The following is a 20,004-nucleotide window of genomic DNA, read 5'->3' as shown; positions in this document are numbered from 1 at the left end:
CCATCTTATCCGCACTTTCTAGGTGAAAAGAAGGTTCAGAGAGGTTGAGTGACTTTCCGAAGTCACGCAGTACAACGTGGGTCTTGCTGACCCCAAAGCCCTTGCTCGTACCCCCTCCCCTCTTCTTTCTGACAGTTCCTATGTGGGATGCTACCGTCGCCGTGGGGGGCCCTGCTCCCTCCTTGCAAGGCCTCCCGGGGCAAGAGCGTGCACCGAGCAAGCTCCCTCCGCCTCGGCCCTCCCTTGTGGGGATACAGAGCATGCTTGAAAGCAGAGGCTTAGGGACAGGTGCTGGGCCGTGTCATGGTGTTTGCCGCAGCTTGGGGACGCAGATGTCCCCAGAAAGGTCTCTCTCCTGTTACTAAGGATGCTGGCTTCACCGAGGATGGAGGTCCTAGCTACAAGAAGCACAAAGCCAGGGACTGGCACGGACACCCTGGGCACCATGAGAGCAAGGAATCTCACTCTGCCCCTACAAGAAAGCCGGAGCCAGCATCCTGGGACTGGGCGGCCTCTGACCAAGCCCCTCCTGCCTGGGCTCCAGCTCGAAGCGCGCTCTTGCTGTTGCCATGGGCACTAAAAGCCTGGGATGAAGCCGGGATTAGCCACAGCAGGTTGCTGAGTGGGCTGGAGGCCTCCGAGCTGTGCCAGGGGGGTGGGGTGGGGGGGAGCTGTGGGGCTCCTGCCGCGCCCAGGCTTGTGGACCTAGTTGGTCTTCAAGGCTCATGCCCAGCCCCAGCCCTGAGGCCCAGCAACCCTCTGGTGCCCAAAGCAGGGAACTGGGGCCCCACGTGAGAAGCAGGAGCTGTGAATACACTCGTGTGGACAGCACCCTCATGCACAGCACCCTGGGGGAGTGGCTGGCCACAATAGGAGACACACGAAGCCGATGTGAACCCAGCTCCTCGTGGCCACCCACCCAAAAACCAGGCAGTGAGACATCGATGTTTGCTAACCTAAGCCAAGTTTGGGGAGCACGTGTCGCTGAGTCTCTCTGGGTTGCTACAAGTGTTATTTCTCACGTTTCCGGAGGTTGGGAAGTCTGAGATCGAGGCACGAGTAGCTCCGGCGTCTGGTGAGGGCCTTCTTCCCAGGACGCAGTTGGTCATGACTTCTCATGGTGGGATGTCTCTGAGGTCTCTCTTGTAAGGGCACCACTCCATTCCCGAGGGCTGCAGCCGCATGACGTGGTTACCTCCCAGCTCCCCCCGCCCATCACACTGGGGACTAGGTCTCAACATGCCAGTGTGGGGGGTGGGTACACATTCAGCCTCGAGAGGGGCTTGTTTGTTATACAGCAATGTCAAAGCAAAAAAGAACGCTGACTAATACCTCTAGGAGTTTCCTCTAAGAGACTCCTAGGAGTTCAATGTGCTCAGAACAGCGCGAAGTCACAGAAACCTCGTGCACCTGTCGTGGGTGAGCTCTGGGAACACGCTGGCAATGCGATGGTGTCACTGCCTTCTGGAATCTTGTCTTCGCTTTTTAAAAGATTTTTATGTATTTATTTATTTAGAGGGAGCAGGCACTGGGGGAGGGGGCGGGAGGAGAGGGAGAGAGCAGACCACCCCCCAGAGAGGTCTGGCCTTTGCTCTGGGCTCCTGGTAGGTGACCTCAAGGCTCTAGGAATGTCCTGACTGATAAGACTATCTTTGTTTACCTGGAGCCTCCGCCTCACAGAACAGGCTGACAGTGTGATTTACAGAGGGGCTGGGGACTGAGGTCACCGTGTGGGCGGCCAGCCGTGTCTACGTGGCCAACCCCCAGAGAAAACCATGGACCCCCCCCCCGCCGCCGCCCCCGCCCCCCGCACTGCTCAATGCGCTGTGTTGGCTGGCACTGCCCCGAGTGTGCGTCATCCCAGAGGCTGGAAAGTCAAATGCTGCCTGCGAGACGTCCCCGTGTGCTCTCTCCTGGGCCCCACCCTTGTCATCTCTGCCCTTTGAGGATTGTCATCTACATTCTTTCGCTGTATGAAACCATAAACACAGCAGCCCGAGTGGCTTTTCTGAGTCCCGAGTCCCTCTGGTGAATTCCTGAACCCAAGAGTGGACTTGGGGTCCCTCCTGAACCGCAGGTCCCTCCCCGCTCCCTGTGTGGCCCCGGATCACCTTCCAGATAAAGTCTTTCCCCACAAGCCTTTGCTCCAGGATCTACTGCTTCAGGAAACGGACAACTGAGCGGGAGCCACGCAGCCTCGGACAGAAGCCAGACGCAGGGGCCACCGTCAGAACAGTCTAGAAGGGGAGCGGGACACCAACGATTTCATGTTCTTGACAAAAGCCAACCCAGACCCCCTGCCTCCCTGTCCTAGAGATGTATCACGACCAGGACCCCACAGCTGGCGAGGACGGAGCTGGGACTTGAGCCCACGTGACTTCAGAATCCACGCCTTGGACCACAGGCTTCTGTGGCCGTGTGCGAATCGGGGGCGGTGGGGGGGGGCACGACTATCCGAAGCCCCCCCCCACCGGCCGGCCCCGCCCCTCCCTCTGCGGGAAGCGATTCTCTTCACTCTGCCCCTGCGTGTACTCCATCGTCGCTGCTGGGCCCAAGAAGCGGGGTTCACTGTGGGTGACAGACGACCTTTATTTGTAACACATAAAAGGAATTACGAATCACCTTCTGTACTGCTTGGAAGTCTGTGAAACAACGTGTAAAAAATGGAGCGGCCGCTCTGCAAGTTCTTGTGTGTGTTGGCCTTGTGCGCACCCGGCGGTGCGGCCCGGGGCTCAGGGAGGGGACTCTGTCCAGAAGAAAGCCTCTCCCCGCCCCCCCAGCAGCCGCCACCAAGACCGCGGGGCGTGAGGGGTGTGGTCCGCTCCGCGGGGTCTGGGAAACGCGGCCCTGGGGCCAGCGGGTTCCGTGCTCTTGCCGCCTCGCCGCCGGTCCGGCTCCTGAGGCCTCCGTTCTCCCGTCCAGTGTCCGGCGGGCTCGGCGCATCTGTCCCAGGCAGCCACGGCCCCAGGGACACGTGGATTGGGGTGGCTGGAGCAGGGTGTGAGGACACTCTCCGACCTGTGCCTCCTCCTCAGGCCTCGGGGTCTATCTCTCCGTCCTCTGGGCATGACCCCGTCTCCTCCAGCCACACTAGGAGGAAGAGGAGGAATCAGCATCTGGGTGGGAACCACCGCCTCCGGGCTCCCTTCCCCGCAGAGCTCCAGGGCCAGAGCCTCTGGGCTCCCCGCTTTGTGCCACCACCTCGAGCTCCCCCCACATACAGGCAGGTAAGGGTGCCGACCCCGTGCCACTGGGTCTCGTGGGTCCTCCCCACGCACCCTCAGCCCACACACAACGCAGAGCTTGCCCGCGGCCCTGGCGGAGGTTCCTTGGATTGTACCCCTGGGCCCCACCCCTGGCTCAGCATCTCCTGGGAGGGAGGGGCCTTCAAGGCCAGGGCTGCACCGGAGGTCCATACCTCCATGCCCCTGTCCTAGAGATGGGAAGTTGAGGCCCAGCGGTGGGGGGGGAGGACCTGCTCCAAGCCGGGCAGGGAGACCTAAACCCTCACCACCTGGGGAGGCCCAGATCTCTGACAATCCCTTGGAGCCAGGAGCGCTGGATAAGGTGTCACCCAGGTCTGGTGGTCTCCTCCTGCCCTAAATGCCACTGGTGACAACACTAACAACACAGCCTCTGTGCAGGGCGTGACATCAGACGCTGTCCGTCCTGTCCCCGGTCCTCCCAACCTGTCAGAGGCACCATTTTACAGATGGGAAAATCGAGCCTCAGGGACGTAGTACCTCTTGCTCAGTGTCACTAGGCACTAAGTCAAAGAGCAGGGATTGAAGTGAGGGCTTCTGACCCCGAGGTCTGCGCCCTTTATCCCACACCTCCATTCCCTGAAAGGGGAAAGGCGGAGGGATGGGCCCCGGCCAGGTAGGACTGGAGGGTACGGCCCTGGAGGCTCTCTGCGCTGACCCAGCCCTGGAGCTACTTGCACTCACACGGGCCTTCTGGGATTTTGGAATTCCTCTGTGAGCTCAGGGACTTTGACCTAGTAAAGTAACCCTAAGTCTCCCCACATTCACCTTGGCCCTGGGGGCAAGGAAGGTAGTTATGACCCCATTTTACAGATGGGGACACCAAGGCTGGCAGGGCAGGGAGCCTAATGGCAGAGCAAAGGGCCTGAGCCTCTGCTGTCTGCACTGAGCTCTCTAGCTGGACACGGGAACAAGAGGCCAGCTCTTCTCCCACCTTGCTGTGTGCCCTTGGGTGAGTCACTGTCCCTCTCTGGACCTCAGGGTTCCCATCTGTAAACTAGAGAAAAGGGCATTACTCATAGCCCTCAGTGTTGGCAGGAGAACAAACATTGTGAGAAGCCTTCAGCCTGGTGCCTGGCACTTGGGAAGGTGACACAGGAAGGTGGTCCATGGTGAGTCATTACTGAGAATGGCCCAGCACCAGTCCCTGCATAGGGCCCAGCCCCGAGGGGGTCCAGTGGCTTCCCCACAATCACCTGCCCTGGTAGGGCAGCTCAGGACTTCTAGAAGAGTCTACCCCCACCCCTGGCTGGTTGTCGGCTGGCGCTAGCCACTGGGAGGGTGCCAGGAGGACGCCAGAGGGCGAGCGCCAGATCACACGGCCGGCCCCGACTCCCAACCCTGCCACTGACCAGCTATATGGCGAATGTCTCGACCTCTCTGAACCTCACTTTGCCTGCCTATAAAACGGGGATGGAAACGGGACCTAGCCCGGAGTTACCCTGAGAACTCAATGAGAAACCGCCCACGGCTAACATCAGTACTTTTCACTCCTCACAGCGGCAGCCTCGGCACCGAGCACAGGCATGGCCCCATCAATCTCTCTGATAAACACACAAGTCGCCCCACTGGCTCCAGCAGCGTCCAGTGTCCCCAGGTCGGGGCCCGGGGCTGCACCTCCCTCTGGGAACCAGTCTGTCTCCTGCCCACTCCCCGCAGCGAGCGGCATCCCGAAGGCTGGGGAGCAGCTGGGCCCGGACGTGGGGTTCCCGAGCCTGTCCTGTCCAGCTGAGCTGCTGTGGCCGGCAAGACGAAGCCCCCGTCCCCAGCCGGCCGGGGAAGGCACCTCCACCCATTACCTTGCTGGGCCCGCCCAGCCCCATCCATCAGGCGCCCCAGCTGCCGGCAGGGGCTGTCGAGCCAATTACTTGATAGGTCACCGCTTGCCGAGGCTGGTGCATGCGAGGGGCCCTCGGGGCAGCGGACGCAGATCCGAGCATAAATTTTTAACTGACCCCGGCAGGTGGGGACGTGAGCTCAGACCCCCCCCCCGGCACGAAGAGGGGGGTCCCCGCGAGCTGTCCCCAGCCAGGCCCCCCAGACACGCTGGGCAGCGGCGGCCCGGCGGCCTCACCTGTCTGCCCGGAGTCCCGCGGCAGCATCATGCCCGTGGGGGTCGGGGGCGTGATGATGATGTTGGGTACGTCCAGGTGCTTGTCGCTCAGGACGGGGGCCTCGTCATGGCTGCTCCCGCCGCTGCTGCCACACATTTTAAAGCCTGAGGGGGCGGGCCGTGGGACACACACGTACACACACACACGACAGGGAGACAAGCATCAGTGGGCGCTGGGAACTGGCCGGGGCGGGCGGCCTGCCTCCCTCCCACAGCGCTGCTCCTCGGGAAGGACCGGGTGGTCTGCTGGCCCCCGCTTTGCACACACGGGGTCGCTGAGGCGCGGGGCCACGGGATGACCTGTCCACGCCGGCCTCGTTCGGGCAGGGCACAGAGTTTCACCTGCTTTGTTCGCTAACGTGGCCCCAGAGCGGCGGGCGCCCAGAACAGGGCTCTAAATGGACGCGAGCCTGCCCCCCAGTACCTCTCCCTCATGTCTCCGACCGCAGTGTGGTGTCTTTGGTCCACAGGGGGCTGGTCAGGTGTTCTGTGTCCTCCTGTGTCAGTCTGGGCAAGCTGTGCCTTCCCGGGAATCTGCCCATTTCCTCCCCGTTGGTGAATCTGTGTTCCTGGGGCTGCGGGGGTGGGTTCAGGTGACCCGGCCACGCCCCGTTACAGACCTCCAGCTGATAGAAAGGCGTGACCCATGCCACATGCCTCGCTCCATTCTTCCCTGAGTCAGGGGAACGCGACGCGCTAGAAAGCAGAGTGTCCGCCGCAAGGCCTCCCTTTTCCACTTCACCCTCCAGCCCCCGAGCCATCCTAACCCGGGACAAGCCCGTGGGTGCCGTCCCTCAGCATCTCTGCTGTCCTCTCTCCCTCCCTTCGCCCCTAACTGGTCTCTCCGCAGGAAACTGCAAACCTGATCATACCACATACCTGCGGGACCCTCACTTCCTCCTGACCACCCAGCTGTAAGCGGTGGCTCCCAAAATGTGTTCCCCCGAACGCTGGCCTCCTGAGACTCCCTCGGGAAGGGGGTTCCACGATCACACGAGTTTGGGAATACCACATATCTGAGTGTTGACTGGATCCCATCTAATCTATCTTTGTCTTAGAGATTCTCATGCATGTTAGAGAATTAAAGGCTCTGAGAAGTCCTGCAACAGGGAAGCAGCTTTCATAGAGCTTAACCCCGGGCTTCCCGAACTTAAGTCACCTCGGGGTCTGTTTTGGAAGGAACGCCTGTTAACATCTCACAGAACCATGAGTTATGAAATACATTTTGGGAAACGCTGATCATGAATTACACCAGCCTTCACAATCTGGCCCAAACTACCTGCCGCCTCATTCCTTGCCACCTGCCCGCACTCCCCAAACTGCTCACAGTTTCCCAAAACCCTGGGTTCCCCATGCCTTCCGGCCTTTGCCCGTGCTACTCTCTCTGCCTGGAATGCTCTTTCTTCCTTTGCCAGGGCAATGGGCTCCTACTTAGCCTTCAAAGCCCAGCAAAATAGGCTCTCCTTCGGGGAAGATGTCCCAGCAAATGCGCTCCCTCCCTCCTTTGTCCATCTACCCTGATTCACTCGTCCATCTTCCTCCAGCACTGATCACACTGTACCAAAACATTAGTTAATTCTGTTTCCCTTTACAGAGGGTGGCCACTGTCTCACTCATCTGTCTCCCTCGGGCCCACACAGTGCCCGGCAGAGGGCAAGCGGTGGGCTGTCAACCGGAAATGAGAAACACCTTCGGGCACTGCCGAACGGGGTGTTAAAATCCTTGCCTCCAGACCCCACAGCCCTTTGTTCTTCACCCCAAAGAGCCCCGGCCTGGGATGACATTCGCTCAGGTATCTGGGTCCCTGTCCCAGCAGGAGCTGGGGAATGGGGTGACTGTCATTCCTGCTCCTTGATGGCCCCTGGGGGAGGGGTCGTGGTTCTCAAGCTTGTCTCCTAGAGGTGGAGTCTGATTTGCCTCCCCTTCCGTGTAGATGGTCTTCGCATGGGTTCCTGCGCACAGCATATGACGGAAAGCATGGCGTGGGACTTCCAAGACAAGGTCACAAAAGACTGCCGCTTCCTCCTTGTCCTCTGGCTCTGGGGAAGCCAGCCACCACGCTGCGGGACCAGCAGGCAGCTGCGCATGGGGGTGTGTGATGAGGGACTGAGGCTTCCTGCCAGCAGCCCTGTGAGGGAGCCACCAGGACAGGAGTCCTCCCGCCCAGCCAAGGATTCGGACGACACAGTAGCTCTGGCTGACCGCTTAAATGTCACCCCAGAAGAGACCCTGAGCCAGAGGCCCCCAGCCCAGTCGCTCCTGAATTCCCAAGCCACAGACACGGAGATAATACATGTTCAAGCCACTGAGTTTGAGGGTAATTTGTCATACGGAATTGGAAGCTGATGCAGGCCACAGAGCTCACCCCGACCACAGGAGGAGGAAGGGACAGCAGGTGCACAGTGGGAAGGCCGTACCTGCTGTGCTGTGGGAAATCACAGGGGGCTTCTCGGGGCGACCTTTGGTCCCCTAAGGGGTGCTCCTCTGATGGGCAGCTCATGCCTGGACTGTCAAAGACAGCCTGTTCGAATCTACAAAAGCATGACCATCAGGTGACCTAAAGCAATGGAATCAGGCCAATTTCTTGGCCCATCTGCAGTGTGACCTGGGCTGTGCGCTCGGAAAAGCCGCCAGCAGCAGCAGCAGGCCCAGTGGTGAGCCCACTGGCTCTGATTCAGGCCAGCTGCTTGCTACGGGTGCCACGTCCCCTCCCCGGGGCCTCTGCATGGTCAGGAGCCTCGTGCTCGGCCTCCAGGAGGCCACCGCCAAGCCCCTGGGCTGCCATGCAGGCAGGAGAGCCTTTGTTCGCCTCTGGACCCTCGTCACACTGGACAGTCCAGCCATGCGGACTCAGAGTGACACCCAGAGGGACTGGAGACAGACGTGCCTCATGGGCAGTCAACTGTGCCTTTGTGATCAAGTCCCAATGTGTTTGTGCCCTTGGGCTGCCATGACAGAGGACCACAGACTGTGGGGATCCAACCACAGGACCTCACTCTCCCCCAGTGTGGAGGCCAGACATTGAGAGCACAGGGCCGCCAGGGCTGGCTCCTTCTGAGGCTACGAGGGAGACCGGGTCCTATGCCTCTCCCCCTGCCCTTGGTGGTTCGTGGACAAAGTCTGGTGTCCTTTGGATTACAGACACATCTCCCGATTTCTGCCTTCATCTACACACAGCTTCTCCCGGCGTGCGAGTCTCTGTCTAAATGTCCCCTTTTCCTAAGGACACCAGGCATATTGGGTCATGGATTATAATCCATAATACTCCGTGCCGGACTATTACCGTACCTAGGATGTCCTCTTGTTAACGCAGCAACCCCATTTCCAAATAAGGTCACATGCTAGGGTCCTGGGGGCTAGGACTTCGACGTATGAATTTGGGAGGACACAGTTCAGCCCAGAACCCCCAGTAAAAACTCTGAACACTGAGGCTCAGGCGATCTTCCCTGGTTGGCACCACTGTGTGTGTGTGTGTGTGTTTGGCCGATTGGAATCTGTGTCCCTTCCCTGTAATAAATCATCACCCCGAGTACAAGAACTTTCAGGGAGTTCTATGTGTCTTTCTAGGGAATCATGGAACCCCTGAGCCCGCAGCTGCTGTCAGGAGTGAGGCTGTTCTCCGAACTGTGTTCCCTCTGACTTCCTGTTTTCACTGACAAAACGGGGTGGCCAGACCCACATCTGTGAGCCGCGGAGAGGATGACACGGCGCCTGGCAGACGGCCTGCTCCCTTCCGGGGAACACAGCCGCCGTCTCCCTGCACCACTTCCTCCTTCACTCACACCAAACTCAAGCCGGGACCGGCTCTCCCAGGCAACGCCCCAGCGTCCTCCCCGTCCTGAACCCCGATCCTACTTCCTCCCTGGGGTGGTGCTACCCTGAAACAGCCAGGCCGGTCAGTTCTGCGAGAAGAGGCCGTGTCTCCCCCACCAGACTCCAAGCCCCTCGGGAGCGCCCACGGAGGCCGCCGCCAACCCGATGGGAAGAAGGACCGGCCAGAACGTGAGGCCCATGAAAACAAGCCGGAGGAGGCCGTCCTGTTATCACCTGTCACGGCCGCATTTACGGACCACTCGCCGCAGGCCAGGCGCATGACGCATGCTTTCTCCGTCGGTCTTCACTGCTCCCACTGAGCTGTGAAGTCTAACCAGACCCATCTCGTGGATGTGGAGACTGAGGACCAGAGGGAAGAAGAACTTGCCCTCAGCTGAACGGCTGGTCAGACAGCGCGACTGTCTGACACTGAACGCTGGTGCTCCTCGTAACCGCGGTGCTACACAACGGAGCCAGCGAACTTCCTGAAAAGGGCCAGGCGGGACGAATTTTCCACTTTGGGGGCTCTGCTGCTTCACTCTGCCGTCGTCACAGGAGAGCTGCCACTGACGGTAGGCCAATGAACGAGGGGCTGTGCTCCAAGAAGGCTTTTTCTTTTCCTTCCTTCCTTCCTTTATTTTTAAAGTAGACTCCAGGGACCTAACATGGGGCTGGAGCTCACCACCCTGAGATCAAGACCTGAGCTGGATACCAAGAGGGCGATGCTGAAACCAACAGAGCCACCCCGGCCCCCCGCCCAATAAAACTTTATTGACAAAAATGAGCAGCGGGCCCTGTAACATCCGGAAGTCAGGGAGTGTGGATCGGGAACAGAACCCGAAAAGCCTGAGCCTGCTTAACGCCAAAGACAAGAACAAAACCCGAGCCCCGGCTGCTGCTGTCAGTGACCGTCCCTACCTCAGACGGGGGTGCTGGGCTTGAGGAAATGAACTAGTTCACGTCAAGCACTTGCCTAGCGAGCCAGGGGCCTAGAGGGTGCTCAATCCCTATTAGCTTTCTCTATAATCATCCATAAAGAGCATCTCATGGAGTGCTGGCCACAAAAGGAAGCTCTGATTATTGTTATCTGTAACGGGAGGGAGCCTCCCTGCTCCCTCTCCAAGGCCACTTCCTCTTCGAATATCCCCAAATTCTAAAATAAAATGCTAATGGGGAAGAGCCACACTCCTCCCGGGGCCCCACATTTGCATTTTAACAGGTTCTGGGAGCTTGGCGACAAAGCCCACATTCTTAATCAGGAAGCATCAGGTCACTCAGTGGGCCCTGGAGAGATGCTCTAGGCGGAAAGGAGAGAGGAAAGGGGAGGAGGGGGTTGGGAGGAGGGAGGAAAGCAGGAGGGCAGGACTTCAGCGTGTCTCAAATCCACCCCCTCACCCCCCCGGGGTGGGGGCTGCCCAGCCTCTAGCAAGAGGGAAAAAGCTCTCAGGAGATAAAGCCTACTTTGGGGATTAAAACCAAATGCCAACCCTGCCCCAGACAAGGAGCTCATTTGTGCTAAGGCCAGAATTGTTACTTGTTAATTATGTGCCCGCCTCAGGCCATTAAAAACCCATTTCCTGAAGGGGTGGGCTTGGCTGGGATTCCAGGGGGCCAGGCCCTAAGGAAGCAGGGGATGGGGAGCAGAGTCCAGTGCCCCAGAAGTACTGAAAGATTTCGGGATGCCACAGGGAGGCTTTCCAGCAGGTGGAGGTCACCTGACTGACTGGGCCCTGCTCTGGGGCACGCGCTCTGCTCTTGGTCCCGGGTCTAGAGCAGGCCCATCTGCCAAAACCCTGGCCCCCAGGACTGGCCCTCCCAGCGGGTGAAATGGGGAGATGCTGTGCCACAAGGCCAGACAGACTTCCTCGGAAACCTGGCTCTACCCTTTCCCCGGCTCGAGGGGAGTGGCTTTCCAACTTGGCTGCCCCCCTGGGAATCACGTGGGGAGTATGAAAATGACCAGGGGAGGACCCCACCCCCAGAGCGCCTCGTTTCACTGTTCTTTTTTTTTTTTTTTTTTAAGGGTTCCAGGTCCCACTTGGGGATTGAACTCATGACTCCGAGATCAAGCCATGAAGCTGAGGTTAAGGGTCGGATGCTTAACTGACTGAGCCACCCGGGCCCCCTGGAGCTGCCACGGATTTTTAAAGTACCCAAGTGACTCTACCAGCAGGGGCAGGGGACCCGCGAGCTAGGGTGCCCGTGGGAACACGGGGCACTACTCTGAGCCTGTCTTCTGGCTGCAAAAGGGGTTACTGCAGTTTTGCAGGAAGTACCAGGCGTGGGGCACGTGGCTGCCGAGCGTGGGAGACACGGCCAAGTGTGAGCTGCTGGCTGGCGCCTGGGGGAGACCGGGCTTGGGGACCGTGCCGCTTCCTCATACCACCCCGTGGAGTGGATACTGGGCCCACACCGTTGTCCAGCTGAGAAAACCAAGGCTCAGAGAGAGAAGGTGCTGGGAGGCCGGGGCCCCAGGCCTGAGCTCTCGCCCTGCCCCTCCTGGCATCCGCCACCACTTCTCATCCTTCAGAAGCCCGGAGCCAGGCCTATGCCCAGGATGCCTCGGATCCCCCTTGCGGCTCCCCCAGGCTCCCCCTTGGGGTGCCCCCAGGCCACTCCCCGACCACAGCCGACACCTGTGGCCCACGGCAGGCTTCATGGCTCAAGGGCGCCCTCTGCTGCCTTTTTTTTTGAGACTGCCACGCTGACCGGCGCCCGGCTTGGAGACGGCCTGGGGACCCTGTCCCCGGGACTGTGTCCATCTCCCCAAAGGCGCCGTCACACACACAGTGGCCCTGTTGGGCTCACGGTGTGGTGGACGCCGGAACATACACCGGGTCTTCAACACAGCCGGCAGGGACCCCCCTTGGGGCCTTGTTTCCTCCCCGGCCAAAGGGAAGTAATCGTCCCCACCTCCAGGGGCGCTGCCGGGGACTAGGACACGCTGAAGCCCACACCCTAGCTGGGGTGTGGGGGGTGTGGGGGGTGTGAGGGGTGTGGGGGGTGTGGGGGGGCAAGTCCTACAGGCGTGTGCCGGCCCTGCGGAGCGCGCTCTGAAAGCGGACGTGGTTATTAATAGCGCGAGACTCCGGCCTTAGCACTTACTCAGACTCAGCCAATACTGAGCACCTACTGGGTGCCGCCCAGCGGCCGTTACTCCCAAGCCCCTGAGCGCAGGTCAGGAACCTGGTCCCACCCTTGCTGTGGGACAACTGGGGGGAGGGCAGCGCCCCCAAAATGTTCCTGGTTCCAATGTAACCCTCGGAGACCCGTTTTCCCAGCTGGATCAGACCAGCTCCAGGCTCCGGGGACTCTGGACCCTGACTCTCTGTTCTGCCAGCAGGCTGGGACCCCGCCTCGCTTGGCCCCGGCCTTCTCACCCGGCGCTCCCTTCCCTTGCGGCACAGGGCCGGGCCCTGGGGAGGTGCTCCGTTGGCAGGGGGTCAGCGAGCGCCCACTATGTGCCCGGCGTCGCTGCAGGTTCTGGGGATGCCGCAGAGGAGGAAAGTCTCAGCGTGTTTCTCCGCTCCTCTCCCCATACCGTGCCTTCCTCCACCCTCCAGGGCCCCCAGTGTGGCAGCGGGGCCCCAAAGATCTCAGCATCAGCTGGAAAAAAAGAGAGAGGACCCTGGTGTCTCAAGCCGCTGTCAGGAGTGGGGGGCCTGTGTGAGGCTCATCGAGGGGAGTCATCCTGTGGTCCTCCCAGTGAGGCCAATAGCACGAGAAGCCCATCTTCCAGAGGGGCACACTGAGGCGCAGAGGAGTCAGGCCGTGCCCAGGGTCACGTGGGAACGGACATGGAGCCTGCCTTCCCAGGGCCGGCCAGCAAACACTTTCCAGAGCCTGGGTCAGTAGTAAGAAGCAGATGATGGGAAGGAGCAGCAGGACAGGGTCAGAAGGTGGGAGTCCGAAAACGGCTCCCAGCGGGGCCAGTCGGAGGGCAGGCGAGGGCACTTGGGTCAGCCGCAGCAGGCACAAAGGCCCTGGGGTGGGAACAGGGTGCGCTGGGGCCGGCACTAACTCCTCGGAGATGACCGGATGTCGGATTTACTGTAGGTCTTTCAAAAAACAAGCCGACAACTGCCTCCAAGGGTTTCAGATGCACTTAATCTTTTTTTTTTTTTTTTTCATTCCAATTAAGCAGAAAGCCTTGCATTATTATGGACCAGGCCAGGGCAGTGAGGGCGGTTTTACCTTTTGGAGGCAGCCTGGGCCCAGTGGAGCCAGCAGTGGATGTTTTAAATCTCTTTTTAATTAAGGAAAAAGCCCCAGCTTGCGTCAGGGATGAGCTGCTGGAGCAAGAGCCCGGGAGGAGGAGCCAGAGAGAGGGAGGGGTGCGGTAAGGAGGGGCGAAGGCTGGGGCGGCTGGGTGGCCCAGTGGGTTAAGCCTCTGCCTTGGGCTCAGGTCATGATCTCAGGGTCTTGGGATCAAGCCCTTGCATTGGGCTCTCTGCTTGGCCAGGAGCCTGCTTCCCCCTCTCTCTCCGCCTGCCTCTCTGCCTACCTGTGATTTCTCTGTCAAATAAATAAATAAAATCTTAAAAAAAAAGGAGGGGTGAAGCCCCCCCCTTCTGTGCCACCTGCAGCCCACCTGCCGAGCACCAGGGAGGACTCTGGTGGGCTCCTGGCCTCGGCTCCGGACCCCAGCCTCTCTGGAAGGCTTTGTGGGTCTCGGCCAGGGGGCTGAGGGTGCAGGGAGGCCCCAGGTCACAGAAAGTAGGCACAGCAGCGCCCGGCCTGCAGGACATGCTGCTGAGTGCGGCTCCCAGGTACCCCGGCCCGGTCCCTGACCTCTAGAGGCTGTAGCGCCCTCTGGCGGTGACACCGAAGAATGTCTCCAGAGGCCGCCAGCGGCTCCTGGGGGTGGAATTACCAGATAAAATACAAATTAAAAAAAAACAAGTAATTTTTTAGTAGAAGTCCCGTGCAACATTTGGGACATACTTACACTACACAGTTACTCCTTGTTTGCTTTAAGTTCAAATGTAACGAGGCATCCGGTTTTTTGTTTTTTTATCCCCCCAAATCTGACAACTCTAGGTAATGGGGTGGGGGTGGGGAGCAAAACACCCCCTCCCCCCGTTAAGAAGTCGAGAACCACGGTCATAGCTGTTACTAATCGATGCCTCGGCCTGAGCAGACTTGGGAGAGCTGCTGGTTTCCTTTGTCCCTTGTGGCAGGGGCTGAGGACGGCCAAGAGCCATAGGGCCCTAGTGGCCCTACTCTGCCTTCCGCCAGCTGTGTGGGCTGAGCAACTTTCTTACCCTCTCTGAGCCTCTGTTTGCAAACTCACAGATGGGGTCCCTGGGAGGGGCTATCTGCTTTTCCTCCCTTATTAGGATCAAGAACTTTCGCCCTGGAGAGTGACCTGTAACCCGCAGGGCCCTGCTAAGGGTGTGTGAGGTGAAGTGGAAGGTGTCTGGGGGAATCTGGCCCAGAGCAACACTTAGTGGGCCTGGGCCTGTTACCACGGCCACCAGGGGCCCCTGGAAGGAGTTTCCAGCTGGTCCCAGAGGCAGCAGGTGGGCAGGGCCATCCTGAGCAACGCTGTGAGCCCGGGATGTGCCCGGGATGTGCCCAGCTGCGGGAAGCTGACGCAGGACAGGGCCCACGGATGGGCGGCCACACAGCAGAGCAGATCAAAAGCTCCGGGCCAAGTGGCATTTGGCATTTGGGAAGCAAGAGCCACCAAGGACAGCTGAGGCTGTGGTTTCCCCAGGGAATCCTCCAGGGAGGCCTGGCTGCCTCCTTCCATGGGCTCCCGGGCCAGCTCCCTGGTCACACGCCCTGTCGCCCCAGAGGCAGCACCATGCTGGCTATTAAAAATCTGTTCGGTGACAAATGATGTGCAAGGGTGACAGACAGGAAGTGCACCCAGCTCCGTCCCAGGGCGTCCCAGCCCTCATTGTGCAGAAACGGAGGCTCGGGACAAGTTCCTGCCTCCACCCTGGGTCTCCCCAGTGACTTCAGAGGAGGGTCGGAGGGCTCAGGCACCTGCTCAACAAAAGTGGTGACACACCCAGAGGTGGGGGGCAGGGAAAGGACAGAGGCAGGAGAAAGGGACCGGGGCTGGTGGGGGTGGGGGTCTGTTTCTGGCGAGGATGCTGGCGGGCGTGTGCAAGGGGATAGGGAGCGGCTCCCCGACAGCCGGGGACCCTGCTCTGCCCGTGCGCCGCACATCAATAAGGGCACAAACCTTCCCTGCGGAAACGAAATAAGCTTCTCTGAGATGGCACCTTTCCCCGTGAGATCAGCAAGAATGAAGGAAAAAAAAAAGGCCGTTATCACTGTTAGCTTAGTCACTCCCCACTGGGAATGCAGGGGCTTTGGGCCGACTCTAAGGTCACGTGGCAAAACTCTCAGGAAGACAGGATACCCGTGTTCTGACCTAGCAGGGCTACTCCGGGGAATGTCCCACGGCCAGGCTCCCTGGTAGGTGAAAGACGGGCTGGGGACGGTGAGACCAGGACGCCGGGCCGCATGAGGGACTACTTGCCGCTGTGCAAAAGAGCAGACAGCAGGTCTGCAAGGGAGCCTGTTCCCACGCCTGCAGACACCTGCAGACCCGGGGAAGGAACAAGGGGCAGAACGGCAGGTCTAATGCCACCATGCACGTTGGAAAAGGAACGGGATACGCCCAGGATCATGTCTGGGCATGCAGACGTAGAACATTCTGGAAGGAGACCCAAAGAAGCAGTTCACTAGGGCTGCCTTCAAGCAGGTGCCTAGGAGAGCAGCAGGGGCAGACTGATTCTTCACTACGTATTCTTTTGCACATTTTACACTCTGTTCCACGGAATTTACGTGGTACCACGGGATTTACATTCTGTACCACTGAATATGTACCACTGAATATATTTTATATATTCAGAAATAAAATATATTTTATATATTCAGAAAATAAAGTGAGAAGGAGCAATAAAACATTTCCTGAAAGGGGGCCAACATAGATAGACGGGCTACGGAGGGAGGAAGGAGGAAGGTGGGCCGTGCTGCTGCAGGAGAGGTCTGATCAAGGTGAAGGAATGAGAGAGTGAAGAGGTAGAGAGAGGCAGGGGCAGGGCTGGGAATCCTCCTTCTCAGGAGAGGGGCCCAGTGTGTGGTCACCGGGCCCAGGGAAGTCTCCAGAGTCCCAGAGGGTGGGGACACTGGGCTCAGCTGGTCCCTCCAGACCAGAGACATCGGCTGCTGAAGACTCCAGCCTGTTGGGTCCTGCTCTTGGCTGACCTCCAGCCACCTTGTTTTTCATAGCTTCTCCTCTGGGAGGCAGGCATGGCTACTGTTTCCTGTGTCTCCTTCCAGAACATTCTGTCTCCACATACAAACACCCTCCTCGGCGTATTTGTTTCCTTTTTCCAACACGCGTGGTAGTGCCAGACCTGTCGTTCTGCCTCTGGTCCCTTTCGCGGAGCCGTGTGCGTGGGACACGGCTCCCTAGCTGTTTGGACAGAGCTGCCTGTCCTTTCTCATGCCTTCATGGTCTCCCCAGCGTGGTTCCCCCTTCTGACCGACACATGGGAAACGCATGCCTAGGACGCCAGTGTGGGCTGTGAAGAGCTGGGGCTGGCTGTGGGGGGAGGCTAGGACTCAAAGGACAGGTGTCCTCGGAGCCTGCGCCTTTTTGGCCCCCAGCCCCTGGCCCCACAGTCCCCCACTGGAACCTATGGCCTGAGTGGACATTGTGCGTTATGCCCCAGGCTAGTCCCCAGTGGGCCTGAGCACTGCCCGCCGATGGCCCCCCAGGACCTCTCTGCCCCCAGCCTGGGAGGGACCGAAGTGGGGCGCTCAAGGAGCTTAGGGTGCACGATTAAGGGGGCCCCATGCTCAGGGCCAGGCACACCCTCACTCTCCTCATCTCAGCCCTGCCCAAGGTCACGCCCCTCCTGGCACAGTTCTCCAGCATGTCCAGGAGATGGGCAGGTTCAAGGCCTGTGCCCCTTGATCTGGGACAACTGCCCAGGGCCATCTCAGCTCCAGAGCCCCCACGCATGGAAGCCCGAGCCTACCCTGGGTATAGGTCCTCAAGCACGCCCCAGGCCAGTCAACCTGACTGGGACCCTCTTGGCTGTCCTTCCCTCCATCCTCAGGACAGCAGGCGCAGGTCAGGGTGGGGTGGGGGGGTGGTTCGCCTAAGCAGGACACGGGGCTAAATCCGGGCCGTGAGCCATGGCTCTCCCATGGAGACAGGGCGGGGCCAAGTTAAGTACCATCTGCTTTGGCATTTAAGATAGTCTCTGATTATCCACCCCTCCTTGGAGCAGGTGGGGGTCTCCCTGTCCTCTGAGCCCCTGCCTCCTGGGTTTCCAGCCAAGCCAACCTTGTCACCTGGGGCAGTCAGCCCCCAGCCCAGGTTCCGTGTGAAAAGCGAGGATGCCGGCCTCGGAGAGTGGTTCTCAGCCTGGGATGGGCGGGACAATCAGCTGGGAAGCCTCAGAAACACACCAGTACCCAGGACCCCCGCTACAGCAACTGAATCCCAGCCCCCTGCGGAACGGGCCAGGGCTGCACGGGTCTTGAAAGCCTCCCCTGTGGGAGGCTTAGACCCCTCCTCTGCCCTGATTCCGTGCTCCCCATGACTAATAAAAGAAACTCTCGGGAGCACACCTCAGCAGCCACAGCCCTGCCCGCCCCAGGGACCTCAGCTCCCCTGCTTGGCCCCACGGCCCTCGTCCCTGTCATACTCTCGTCCTCACTGCTCTTCAGCTCAACATACTTGTTCCCATCTCAGGGACTTGGCGTCCGCTGTTCCCTGGGCCTGGAGCACTGTTCCTTGCCTCCGTGCGGCTGGCTCTGATACTAGGGCTGCAGGAGGCCTGCGCCTGTCTCATGCCCACCGGGACACCACTTCAATTCCCTTTACTGCTGTCACCACACCATCGGCCGGTCTGGGTCTCACGTTCACACCCCCATTTCTGCCTCTCCGGCGTGGGGACAGGGCTCTGAGCCGTCCGCGGCCCTTCCCTGGGGCCCGGGGCAGACGCCCAACAGCCGGCTGCTGGCCGGTCAGCTGGGAGGTCACGTGGGACGACGGCGCGGGTCTGGGCTCTGTACCCCGCGGGGAGGGGTGCAGGGCAGACAGCGAGGATCCCCACAAGCAGGAAGCTGCCACTCACAGTCCAGATGGGAACACGGGAGCTCAGGACACTAAGACGTTGACCTCGGCCACATTCTACCTCAATGCGGGGCCCCACCATGTCACCGTCCTTTCAAACGCACGAAGCCCCGACGCATTCCGAAAATGGCTCAAAGTGTATTAGCCCAATGGGTGCCTTGATTCCTCCCTTTCCACGGAGCTCCCAGCCCCCACTGGAGTAACCCCCAAATTCCCTGCCCCTCCCCCCAATCAGGCTGCTTTTCTCCTTGACCACCTGCTGTCCTCCCACCGTCTCCTGGACCGGCTCTCCCAGGCCGGCTGGCTTCCCTGGGCCACCCCTGCCCCGAGACCCGGCCGCGGGTTTCCCTCGAACGGCAGCTGGCACTCAGGTGGCTGTTCTGAGTCATGTTCGCCTCTCCCTCACTCTCCCAGCTCCCCGCGGCCAAGACGCACGGCTGCCTCGCTCACGTCTGAAGCCCCGTAGCCGGCCCTCGATCCGCGCACAGCAGGGATACAATCGATGTTCGTGCAACGAGCAGTCTCTCGGCCAGCTCTGCCCGCAGCGTCGGACGGCTCACACCCAGACTTTGCCCTAGAAGGCGTGTCGCGTCGTGACTCTCATCTTCGCTGTGACCTGCGGCTAGTCTCAGGCCCCCTGACACCAATGAGGAACGGGCACTGTGACGGCCCGCCCCCAACCACCCCATGCCTGGGTACAGGCTGAATGGAGGAGAGGCTCTGAGCCCCCTGCGAGGGAAGTGGGAGAAATGCCTGGGCAGTCAGGGGCGCCGGGGAGGGTGGACCCGTGTCCCAGGCCCCACCGTCACCATCGTCACCTGCTCAGCACAAGAGACTTAAGACCCCACCAGCATCGGGCAGATCCCAAGAGTGGGCTGTCCTCCCAAACGGACGGCCAGTCCTCCTCAGGACAGTCAAGGTCGCAAAGACAGGAGCTTCTGAGAAACTGACATGGTCCGAGGAGCCTGAGGAGACGTGACGTGCGATTGCAAGGTGGGCTCCTGGGGCAGCAAAGGGGCTGGAAGGGAGAACAGGAAAGCTGAACAAAGCAGGAGTGTTGCTGGTAATGACGTATCTGGGCGCGTTCAGGGCCCTCGAGGAAGGGACCCAGCCGAGGCAAGCTTTAACTAGAGGGGAAACTGTGAACCTGAAACTACCTTCTATAAATCTAAAACTGTCCTAACAAATAATCCTTAGAACACATGAGTGAGGAACCAACCCCAGATCCAGTCTCCATCTCCTGGTGCCCTCCCACCTGGTCCCGGGCACCCCAGAAGGACGGTCTGCTGGGACCAGCCCAGCCCAGGAGCCTGTCTCCACCGAGACGCTGTCACTGGCCGGGGCTGGTTGCCGGTGCCCTCAGGGGAACCCCAGAGACCACACTGGCCCCCGCGGTAGCCCCACAGGAAAGCCCACACCTCCAGATTGAGTTCCCCTACACCTGCAGCTGCCACCAGAATGGGAGGGTACCAAGGGCTGGGCAGACGGGAAACCCCGTCCATCTCCAGGGCCAGTCTCAGATAACTCTCGAAGCCTGGCCCGGGAGATGTCCCCACTCGTCACTCCATTTTGCAGATGGGGACGTTGAGGCTTTGATACGTGAACTGATTTGTACGACGTTGCAGATTGCCAGGACACACCTGGGATCTGAATGCAGATCCTTCTGACCCCGGAGCCCGGGCACCAGTGTTCTCAGACTTGAG

General features: G+C 60.0%; 1 protein-coding gene across 1 annotated transcript in view; it reads right to left on the bottom strand.

The window, feature by feature from the left end:
* Nucleotides 1-2,570: 2,570 nt before the first annotated feature.
* The window catches only part of LOC308357995 (uncharacterized protein C16orf74), a 29,561-nt gene continuing 12,127 nt past the window's right edge, over nucleotides 2,571-20,004 (bottom strand). The window contains exons 3-4 of the mRNA XM_080827949.1: nucleotides 5,338-5,481; nucleotides 2,571-3,090 (exon numbers count right to left, since the gene is read on the bottom strand). Coding sequence (XP_080684075.1) covers nucleotides 3,032-3,090; nucleotides 5,338-5,481 — 203 coding nt within the window. The 3' untranslated portion in view covers nucleotides 2,571-3,031. The remainder of the gene's footprint in view (nucleotides 3,091-5,337; nucleotides 5,482-20,004) is intronic.

The sequence above is a fragment of the Martes martes genome (assembly GCF_963455335.1).
Source record: "Martes martes genome assembly, chromosome: 17".
NCBI lineage: Eukaryota > Metazoa > Chordata > Mammalia > Carnivora > Mustelidae > Martes > Martes martes.
This window is presented reverse-complemented; position numbering and strand designations above follow the sequence as displayed.